Genomic DNA, 11,559 nt, shown 5'->3' with positions numbered 1-11,559 from the left:
ATACTTCAACTTAATAGAAATTATTTACTAAATATGTTCTATGTTTTGAAATTGAAATCTACCCTACAATTTTTTTAGATAGATAGAAAGACTTACCAAAATGATAGAATTATTATGCTATATAATGTTATTTTAGTAGATTTACAAAGTATACTTTATTTTGAACTAATCATATAAAGAATAAAATTGATTATACAAATTCAAAGATAAAGAAAAAAAATTGATTATATAAAGAAAACAAATTACTTACCAAATTGAAAGCTAAAGAAAAATGATAAAAAGGAAGAAAGATTTTGCTATCAGCCTTTTCTTTTTCTTTTCTTTTCTTTGTTCTTTTAATATTTCAAAAGTAAAATTTTCAACAAAGATTAAAAGACTTATTAACAATTTAGAAGTAAGAAGTACTTCACTATATGCCAAAATGAAACTAAGTACAATTTTTTTATGGTTATCAATTATGCTTTGTGTTTTGAAATGGAACATATAAAGATAATTTGATTGGAAGAAACTTTAGATTTTCATATATTTCTAAAACATACTTGAGTTAATGACAAAGTCCATGTTGTAGACACCTAGATGATGCTAAGGTCAAATATTTTACAATACATTTTTCCATATACTTACAAGGTATGCTCCTTGTTTTGAAATGAAGCATATAAAGAGCAAAAATTACTTAAGAGATCGAGACTTAAATAAATGATAAAAGTAGTAGGCATAGTAAATATTCCACAAGAAATTGAATTTGACTATGTATAGATAAAATATATTATATATTTTAAAACTAAACATTAAAAAGTAAAATTTACTTAATGAATCAAAATATTCTTTTTGTTTAAGGGTAATTGCTATTTTAACTTGAAGTTGTAAATTGACGAGGTCACAAAAGAGGACCTCATCTTTGATATAAACACTTAACAATAAACCCCAATATAGTTTGAACCTTGGTGACAAGAACCATAACATCAAAACTTAACCAGCACACATTTTGTTTAGATTGTATGATTTGGGTGTAGCACCTCCTATAAACTATATTGTTTCTTGTAAATATTTTAACATGACCAATGACATTAACACAAAATTTCCTCTAGTACCATGTGGATCGAGTGGAGACTAGACCTCATAAACTCATTCTTTACCACATGAAACTTCGAAATGAGCAAAGCACCATGAAATCACTTGAAATTTGTTAAAGCCAAAACCAATTGAGTAAATCCTATTAAATGATTGAATCAAATCAAAAGGATATAAAGGCATAATTGTGTAATTAAATACATTAAATTCAATTACATAATTCATCATTTAGAATCTCACCTAGGTCATGCTAGTTTGAGGTTTGAAGCAATTTGCATTGTGACTGTTCATTTTAGGAGAATTACATCATTTTGTAATTGACTTCATATTAATCCACATCATATTAGCTAAATATAGCATCATAATTTAATCCATTTAGCATCTTATCTCAATTTAAGATCAAATCCATCATATAGATGCATCAAATTTGTTAAAGTTCCATCTATGTAGATTCATTTCATTGAAATCTTCCTTTTTATGAGTTTCACTCACTAATCTAATAAGCACAATTCTAAGAGTATTTATAAAATCTTCATGATTAGGAAACAATAGGTTGATTTAAATTTGGTTTATGTTAATTTTGATTTGATTTATATGTACTAACCAATTGAGATAATAATTTATTGAAGTGTTGCATTTGCAATAGACACACTCAAATTTAGACATGCACACACACAATCTAAAATTTACATTAGTTCACCTATAATATATGATAATGAGTAGTTTTTGATATGTAATGAAACATACCAAGGGTGATGTCCCTATATAGGATGCCACAAGGGAAAGAAAACATATAACCAAGATAATAGCTAAGTAACATTGTCAGTATAATAACAACCTTAGCAAAGAACCAACATTAGAAAGATCAATTGTTATTCAACCTTGAGCATTACTGTCAAAAGAAGAAGAAGACTAAGATATGACTAGTAGAAAACATGTAAACCATAATAGTATTTAACTTATCATTAACTAAAAACTTAGCATTTATCATAGTATCAATGATAGTGAAGTAGAATAATTTTAAGAATAGTTATCATAGGGACATCACAAGAATCCATATAGATCCAGTAATTAGAAGAAACATAATTAATCATGACGATTTCATGGGAAACTAAAAAATCCAAAAATAAGGGGCTAAAAAAGGGCAAAGCACTAAATCTTTTTTTTCTTCCATTTAAAACTCAGCATAACAATTGCCTAGTCCTCTACGAGGAAATCAAATAGTTCCTTGCACTCTTTCATGTCCTTTTAGTTCTTTTCATTAGTATCTTGCATTAAGCATAAAGAAATATTCAAGGTATGCATAACTTTTGTGACAAATTTACACACATTGTACAATTTAACATCTAGCTCTTCAAGCTTCCCATCCATAGTTCTAATCTTAGCCTCTACCACCTCAAGACATTTCTTCAGGTCCTTTAGTTAATTTGAAGGTGGGGTCTCATTAATAGGTAATTAGGCTTTTACCTTTGGTATTAGTGTGTGGAGCCACCTTTGAACCCACCATATCCTAGTGGGGCTCCCCACGGTTAGACTTAATACAAGATGAGACGTGTGGAACTACTGTCAGAGAGCATGCTTGAGACCTTCTCCTCACCCAATTATTTAGAACTCACATTCTTAGTATGAAAAGCCTCTTCATAACTTTTTTCTTTGGTTTTTCTTTAAGGCATTTAGAGCAGTAGGGGGTATTGGTTTTTCCTTAGTTATTTCCACAACAAAATTCACCATTTTAACTCTTTTGATGCTTTTGGGTTTCTTGGGAGGCACCAAACACCTTTTTCTTTTTTCCTGCTTTCCCTTAGTGTCACCCTTAGGGGATTGAGACTTGATTATAAGATTTGGATGTTTGTTCACGTGATACTGGGGGTGTCTACATTAAGGCTAGGGCTAGGATTATTGAAAGGGATTCTAGAGGTCAAGGATGAGCAATATGGAACTTCTTCAACAATAATCTAACAAGGAGGACACAAGGCCAAATGGAAAATATTGGTGAAAAATTTCCCCCTAATTTTTGACTAAGTAATCTCTTTAGCATCACTTTAAGGAGAGAACAACATATAAGAAGGAAAGGAAATACAAATGTGGTTGCAGAAATAATTCAGAAATAAGAGGTGATATTAATAATAAACACCAAACCTTCCTTCCAATGTGAAATATCTCATAGGAAGATGCAATCCTAAGGTTTATGAAGCTGCTTATGGTTGAACCCACCTCTAACTTTCCCAAGTTGCTCCCAAACATAGAAGAATTTATTGAGCTTGGTTGTATCTAGAACTCCTACCATTTTCTTCCATTTGTGACCCTTTGTAGAAAGGTGCATCACCTTAACGATAACATCCTCATTAATCTCAAATGAGATACTTGCCATAGTGACCCTCCATTCATTCCAAAAGTGAACAAGTTGTTTGGAAATGTTTTCATCACAACCTTTCATAAATTCCATGAACTAGGCAATTTCACCCGAGCTTTACAAATGTGTCAAACAACCCATCATTTTTCTATTCTTCAATATTCTATAGTTCAATGTGGATAGAATCTCCTCCCATGGTGAATAAGACACAATTTAACTAGACACATAAGTTTTTCACATTCACAAAGAAATGAGAAGAGAAAATACCCGAAAAAGCTACTTTTGAAATGAATGTGTGAGGAAAAATAAATGAGACTTGTAAATATAATTAGTTAAATATAAATAAAATTGCCATCTAGATCAAGCTTACCCATTTTCTCCTATGAGAGTATGCTGAAATGGAATGACCTAGAAAAAAATGCAAAAACAAATGATTTTTAGAGTAGATATCATACTTTCCTAAATAGTTATTTTTCCCAAGATAGTTCAAACATTGACAAAGTTAATTCTTCATGAAATGATGATTAAATTGCACACATGTACCTGAAGTACAAACATGTGTCCAATTCAAATATAAAAAAAGGAAGGGTTTTAACAAGTATATGACCAGGAGCTCGCCAAATAATGATTAGTTACTTTAGGATTATGTTAGTAATATTTAGTTGTCATTATTGATTTGAAATATAATCTAATGACCCTCATTATATTCCATGAGGTAAACTATGCCTATAACATGCAATACTTATAGAGTTGAAATTTCTTTTGAATAATTGATCTAAATAGAAATCAATGGTCTAAAAGCAATTTTGGGCTTCGTAAGCATTCCAAATTATTGTTATATTTAATATCACCAAAAAAACAAAGTGGGATACTAGATTATTTTAAATAAATAGTAGTAACTAAATTATATAGAATCAAGATGTTAAACTCATTAATGATTCCCACATCACACCCACACTTTTCTTTAAGAATCTTATTTTTAAAATAAAAGGTTTCACCACAATAATTGATTTGAATCCCCATTATTTCTAAGATTTCACAAGTTTTCTACAAAAAAAATTATAATGTAATAAAAAACTTGCCAATAGAACTATTTTGTTTTTGAAAGAGAAGAAAACATACGCTAATTGAATTGTTATTATTTTTTTCTCAAAAAATGAATGATATGTGGACTCTGATACGGAGTCTAAGGAGGAGGACTCGGAGACAGGGAAGGAAAGTGAGATGGAAGAAGATAAGGGGAGAGAAAATGACAAGGAGGTGGTGACCCCTATGGACCCCAAGGTTAACCCCAAGAAAAGAAAAGTGAACCAAGCCCTGCCCCAGGGATCATCCCAGCGACCTTGTTGATGTGCCCCCCAGCTCCACCCTGCCAAATTCGCCTTAGGAGGTTCCCATTTCACCCTCGGAGGAGATGATTGAAATCATGGTTGAAAAAGGGGGGGAGGTAATCAGAAAGAACAAGAGGAGGGCCTGGAGGAACTTCTATGGGGACAAGGTCAGTTTGGGTATTGTTAGAGAACCTACTAAAATCCAGGTGCTGGAGGACCTACCCAACCCACTACGACAAGCTCATTGACCCGGTTCTTTTGGTTATCTCTGACAATGTGTGTGAAACTAGCTTCAACTTCTTGAACAATGCAAAGAACAACCTGATTGACAACTTTCGTTCCATCAAGTGGCTTTTTCAGGAAATTGAGGCTTTGAAGGACAGGAGCAACCAGCCCAACAACCAGGATTTTGACAAGGACCAGGAAGCCAGAGGAAGCAAGGACTAGGTGGGTAGCCAGGAGAAAGACAGAGGCCAGGTCTTTAGAGACCATCAGGATGACAGACTCACCCAGCTTGAGCAGAAGGTCCAAAGGCTGGATTCTGTCCACCAGATAATCACCAAATAGATAGTGGACACCCTTCACAACTTGAATGAGAATATTGTCAATCTGGGTAACTATTTGACTACAACTAGCCTTGAAAGGGATGCGAAGCAGAACATAGAACAAGGATTCAACCGGGATGAATTTCAGAAAGAGGCCAGTGACCAGGTGAATCAGGGGAACTAGATGAACACTCCTACCAGGATTCAGGAGGGCGCGACCAGTCAGAAGGACAATGATGCTGCAGAAACCCTGCAGGCCATGGACACAAATGGCCACTAGCCTGTTCGCCTAGCTTTTCTTTTCTGTCTTTGGCCTTTGTACTTTGGCTTCGGCCCTTCTTTGGTCTCCAGCCTTTTGTGGTAGTTTTTTGTTTGTTTAGTCTGTTTCATCTCGCTCTTTTTGCTGTAAAACTTTGGGTTTTAGGATCCCTGCAAAACTTGTTTTACCTAATAAAAAACAAGATTTTATATTTTTTTGAGGGGATCTTTCTTAAAGTTATCTCTTAAGAGGGATCATAAATTCAAATCCTTCAAGGCAAAGTATGTATGTCTCATTTGTACGACAATTAGGCGTCTCCTACCTAGAGAATGAGGTAGTCCCATTTACTATAAGGGAAGGGTACCAATAGCTGTTAAAGCTAACTTTGTGCATCCTGAGCTCTTAAATAATACATCGTACTTTGATAATCATTGTTTGTTGCCTTCGTATGAAACTTAAGTTCTTATTAGTATTGTTTTAGCTTTTGAGTAGTTGCGACAAACATTGTGGGATTCCCACAAGGATTAAAAAGTGGTCATTTTGCGTTGATGTCCCATATTCCTTGTTGTTTTGTTAACTACTCACTTTGACTACCACAAAACTTGCACAGTTGATCCAATACTTACGTATAAATGCCCCAATAATCATGCATTATTGACATTGATAAAGTTGCACAAATGGTCTAATTACTTATTTTTATTTCTAGCCATTGAGTATGCAAACGAGAAATTATTGACTCCCTAAATGATTTTGACTAAGCTTTTAATCAACAAAATTCAATCAATGGTAATTCGAATATGAACCATAACTAGCCCCTCTCACATTACAATTTAACCATCATACTATGTAAATAGAAAATATAAGAACTAATATAATAAAAGATTAAAAATATTCTACCATAAAATCACCCTCTAATTAATAGTATGCTTCAATTATTTTAAAGGAAGAGAACTCACTTGAAAGAGGGAAAAACAAATTCAAGTCTTGAATGGATAGACTAAATATGACTTATGTGTACTACAATAAGATGTCCCTTACATGAAGAATGAGGTAGTCCCACTATAAGCCATATTTAGACTCAAAATAGTTCGACATAAACTATAAAAAGAAACCCCTTTCCATTATTCTAACTTTCTATGTATATTTAATTTTTTTACTTACCTTAGTAGTTGGAGAACTCTCTTGGGCAAAGTTAATGGGTGGAAAATGGGTGGTAATAAGCATTAAGAATGAGTTAAAGTGTTGGGTGGGTTGTTAGATGGTGGCAGGGGTGACACGCACAAGATGACATTTGGTGATATTATTTTTGTAGTGTAGTTAATAATAAAGAGAGAGCAGTAAGGAAGTGGAGGCAAAAGTCAACGAGAAGGAAGGGGAAAAGAAGAGGCAGAGGAGGGGGCACTCAATGTCAACGGAATCTTCCTTGCAGAAGGACTAAGGAACCAATCAATAATAATACGGGCTGTCAAAGCTTGTAATACAGGCTTTAATGTCCGTTTACCTATTCTTAGAGCAGCATATTTTGCTGAAGAATTAATGGATTCTGTTGTCGTCCAGTTGACCAACGTAGGCATCGTAAAAGAGAACTGAAGGAGAGGAAAAAAATAGATGTATGATTCACGTTTACTTTGGGTGAACTGGGTTTGCAAGTAAATAGGAAATGGGGGAGGCGGAGAAGGCGATTTGGATGCTGAGAAGTGTTGGATGAAGGGAAAAGAGAGGGGGGGAATTGGGGGTGGTGGGCAATGGGCAACGGATATGGGAAAATAAGTGGGTGTTTTACAGGAGCAAAGCGGCAGAGGCATAGGCAGCGGCATGATATTGCAGTGCTGATCTCTGAGCCGTTGGATGAGGGGCTGGGACATTCGTTTTGCTACATCAGGCCCGTAGAAGAAGAACAAGAAAATGCCCATCAGAATCTGGGGTCTGTGAAGCTTGATGTATCTCGGGATTTCAATGGCGATTTCCAGGAGCAGAAGAGATTGATGAACTGTGAGAGCACGACTTTCAAATCAATATCCGGTGCATCTGTCAGTGCCAATACCTCGACCCCCCTTACGACAGCCCCAACAGAGCAGTACAATTCATTTTCTTACTATGACAGAGCTGCCGCTTTTGAAAGCAGTACATCGTTCACTGCAATACCATTGCAGCCCGTGCCCAGAGGGTTTTCCTATTCGGGACCCCTGACGGGGAGTGGGGGTTTTTTTTCTGGGCCACTTGAGAGAGGGTTTCTTTCAGGACCCCTGGAAAGAGGGCACCTCTCGGGACCCTTGGGCTCTGGGCCTCTGGATAGAGGGTACAAGTCTGGACCTATGGAGGCCGTAGAACCGGCCCTTTGTTCCGGGCCTCTTGGGTATGGGAGAAAACGGTTCATGAGGGACTCTGTGTCGAGAGCCCTCCTGGGGCCCTTGAAGAGGGTCATAAGGAAAACTATTTCTAAGACTGCAATGTTGTCTTCGGGCCATCATAGGGGTTCCCTCGTTGCTCCCTTGAAGACCCCTTCTCCTAAGGGCAGGGAAAGAGATGGGTGCGCGTGGGTTGGGGGTGAGAGTAGAAGTGGGGATATTTGCAGTAGCAATTTGAGCAGCGATCTTAGCTTGGATGATACGGCTTCTGATTCTATTGAGAGCCAGAATGTTCAGTGGGCTCATGGTAAGGCTGGAGAGGATAGAGTCCATGTCGTCATATCCGAGGAGCACGGTTGGCTTTTTGTGGGTATTTATGATGGCTTCAATGGCCCCGATGCCCCTGATTATCTTCTCAGTAATCTGTATAGTTCCATTCAGAAAGAATTGAAACTACTCTTGTGGGATCGCGAGAAATCAGATTCTCCCAAGGAGGACAAGAAAGAGGCTAAATTGGATGAAAGATGTAACTCATGTGGCTGCAATGATCAGTCACAGCTCAGAAGCAGCGAGGACAAACTGGCTGCAGAGACAATGTTATCCTCTAGTTTATATGAGACGTTGGATGATGACATTGCAGGTAACACTCGATTCAAATTTCAGGGTATTTTGTATCAGTTGTTTTTTCTTAGGTTGGGCAATCAGCAAATTTTCCCAACCCAACTTTTGATATTTGATGTTCCTTGACATTTGTTGCTTTGGTTTTTTAAATTGAAAGTTTTAGCCACCATTTTACGCTTTGAGTTTTTTTCATCCCATATATAGTCTTCTCCATGCAATTCTAATTTACTGACAGGTTTAACAGATTACAACACATGCACGCATCGGAAAATGCAGGGGTTGGATAGAGAAAAGAGTCATTCCTATGCTTGTAGATGTGAGGAGGGCCAAGTTTCTCCAACAGAAATGACCTCCAATATACAAGAAGAAGTTGAAGAGAATATAACCTCTAAAAAGAAGCCCAAGCAGTGCAAGAGTAGGTTCAAAGGAATGTCGAGGAAATGGAGAGAGAGCCAGAGGAAGTGGAAGCATGATTGGATTCAAGAAAGGTTGGAGCTGGACCGGAAATTGAAGGAGGATTTTAATAAAGATCAACGTGCAAAGGATCTAGACAGACAATTGGATCATCGGGAGGTTTTGATGGCTCTTGGTCGAGCCTTAAGTAAAACAGAGGAAGCATACTTGGAGATGGCTGATAAAGCTCTAGCTGAAAATCCAGAGTTAGCTTTGATGGGATCCTGTGTGCTTGTGATGCTGATGATGGGAGAAGATGTATATGTGCTGAACGTGGGAGATAGTCGTGCAATCCTTGCCCAGAAACTAAAGCCTGACCTTGGCAATCCTTTATCTAAATCTCAGGCTGGCAGAGACTTGGAAAGAATTAGTGAAGAAACCCCGAATGATTTGGAAGACTTTGATGACGATTGCTCATATGATCCAGCTAGTATGGATCTGTCGAGAATGAAACCAACCTTAGGTGCTGTTCAGCTGTCTTTGGATCACAGTACTAGTGTTGAAAAGGTAAGAATTAAGATTACAAGTTTTATTATCTTTTTGTTCTTTTTCATGAGCTGCTCATTTGCTTGTATAGTCGAACAGACCTGAACTTTTATAATTAAGATTATTGCATTGATCTTCCCCTGTTGACATTTCTATCCTTATATTGATTTTCTCCTCACTTCTTTACCTTCCAACCTTATTCAAGACTAATACTTTGATAGTATTTCTTCAGGAGGTGCAGAGAATAAAGGCAGAGCATCTAGATGATGCATTGTCAATCACAAATGACCGTGTAAAAGGTTCACTGAAAGTTACTCGTGCGTTTGGTGCAGGCTTTCTCAAGCAGGTTAGAGACTATGCATCTAATAAATTTGTTCAAATTCCACTGTTCAAGCAATACATGGTACTTATTTTGTGAAAAGAACTTTGATGACTTGCTTTGCTCGGGGTTTGTAAACTTAATTGTCTAGAGCTTTTAATTGCTTATAGAGTCATTTTGAAATATTTAGTGCCATAAGCTTCACTGTTATCAAATTTATTCATGCAATTCAACTCAAGTCTTGAAAAGGTCTTCTATAGCTTGGGGAATAATGAATTTACCACCTCATGCTGTTGGATTCATGGATGCTTGCCTTCTTGTGATGGCAGCCTAAATGGAATGATGCTCTTCTCGAGATGTTCAGGATTGACTATGTGGGCACAACTCCATACATTAGCTGCACTCCTGCTCTTTATCATCATAGACTGGGTCCTGAAGACCACTTTCTGATACTCTCATCAGATGGGCTTTATCAATATTTTACCAATGAAGAGGTAGTTAACCGTGTAGAATGGTTTTTGTCATTTTCTCCTGATGGAGATCCTGCCCAACACCTTGTTGAGGAGGTTCTTTTCCGTGCGGCAAAGAAAGCAGGTAACAAGATTTCAAAATATAATAGATTTTGATTCTGCTCATAATTGGAAATGTTGTCTTCTTTATGACATTATATTGCTGAACTGTGCTATATGGTCTCTTAGCTTCAGAGCACTGAATTTGTATTTGCTTTGCAGGGATGGACTTCCATGAGCTTCTGGATATACCTCAGGGGGATCGCCGTAAGTATCATGATGATGTTTCTGTGATGGTTGTCTCCTTGGAAGGAAGAATTTGGAGATCATCAGTGTAAATAATATAAGCTATCTGGGAGTTGGGCACTCTCACATGAGAGTTGATTCTTTCTGCTCTCTTCCGCTATCCCTGTGTACAATATTTAAAGCAGATATCACAGCTTGCGGAGGCTCCTTCCCTTTGTATCTAATAGAAACTGAAGCTTTGTGTCAGTTAAATTTTGCCCCTTCATAAATGGTTTCCGATAAACTGGTTTTCCCGTAAGTACTAATTCAAGTGCTCCCTTTCTCATTCCACTTGCGAATACTTTTACTTCTGATGTACTTGCATTGAGACCTTCGTTCATGCTCATGTTTTAATTGAATAGACAAAAATTGAAGTCAAGAGCAGTATTGCTGCTTTGTCAAACATAAAGTGAAAATCAGGTGTGGCTTCACCACACACTTCAACATGAGTATGTCTCACGCATTGCTAAATTTTGAGGATTTATATTCTTGAACTAAAGCTTATATAAACAGTTGTAGCTTACATGATGTAACAAAGATCCAAGTAATATGACAACAAAATGCAGGGCCTCTTTCTTTATACCTGTCCAGTTCTTCAATGCTCTCTCATTGCTACTATTTAGTACCAAAATGTGCAGAGAGTTGGAAGTTGGAGGAACCTTATCAGTCTCCTCATTCAATGAGTTTAAATAAAAAACTAAGAGAGGTGGATTTTAATTACAATCCAGGCAATTGTTTTTCCTATAGTTATTTTAATTACCTTTATTAGTAATTGCAACCCAAGCAATTTCTTTATATTTTACTTTTTTATATAATTTTTGGATAGATCATCTATGTTGAGTACAATAAACATATACCTTATGGTTAACCTATAAAATGATTGGTTGGCACAAAAGGGCTGAAATGATGAACTACTGGACTATATGTTTGGTTCATGGATATTTGGTAACTTTCTAGCAAGTAGCACATGGTGCTTTGT

The 11,559-nt window shown here is 36.5% G+C and overlaps 1 protein-coding gene across 2 annotated transcripts; it reads left to right on the top strand.

The window, feature by feature from the left end:
- Positions 1–6,908: 6,908 nt before the first annotated feature.
- LOC149543385 (putative protein phosphatase 2C 23) lies at positions 6,909–11,303 on the top strand. Of its 2 annotated transcripts, none has more exons than XM_089798184.1 (5): positions 6,909–8,547; positions 8,773–9,488; positions 9,700–9,813; positions 10,116–10,380; positions 10,518–11,303. In XM_089798184.1, exons 1-5 carry the CDS (start codon positions 7,305–7,307, stop codon positions 10,631–10,633), a joined length of 2,454 nt encoding a protein of 817 aa, XP_089654310.1. In that variant the 5' UTR covers positions 6,909–7,304; the 3' UTR covers positions 10,634–11,303. The 2 variants fall into 2 exon arrangements, with proteins under 2 accessions (XP_089654310.1, XP_089654309.1); XM_089798183.1 differs by having other exon boundaries at positions 7,041–8,547; positions 8,764–9,488.
- The last annotated feature ends 256 nt before the right edge of the window (positions 11,304–11,559 follow it).

This window comes from Cupressus sempervirens, chromosome 8, assembly GCF_028749045.1.
Source record: "Cupressus sempervirens isolate cs-2001-9-10 chromosome 8, ASM2874904v1, whole genome shotgun sequence".
Classification (NCBI taxonomy): Eukaryota; Viridiplantae; Streptophyta; class Pinopsida; order Cupressales; family Cupressaceae; genus Cupressus; species Cupressus sempervirens.
Note: the sequence above shows the minus strand (reverse complement) of the source record. Positions and strands in the feature narration are given on the sequence as shown.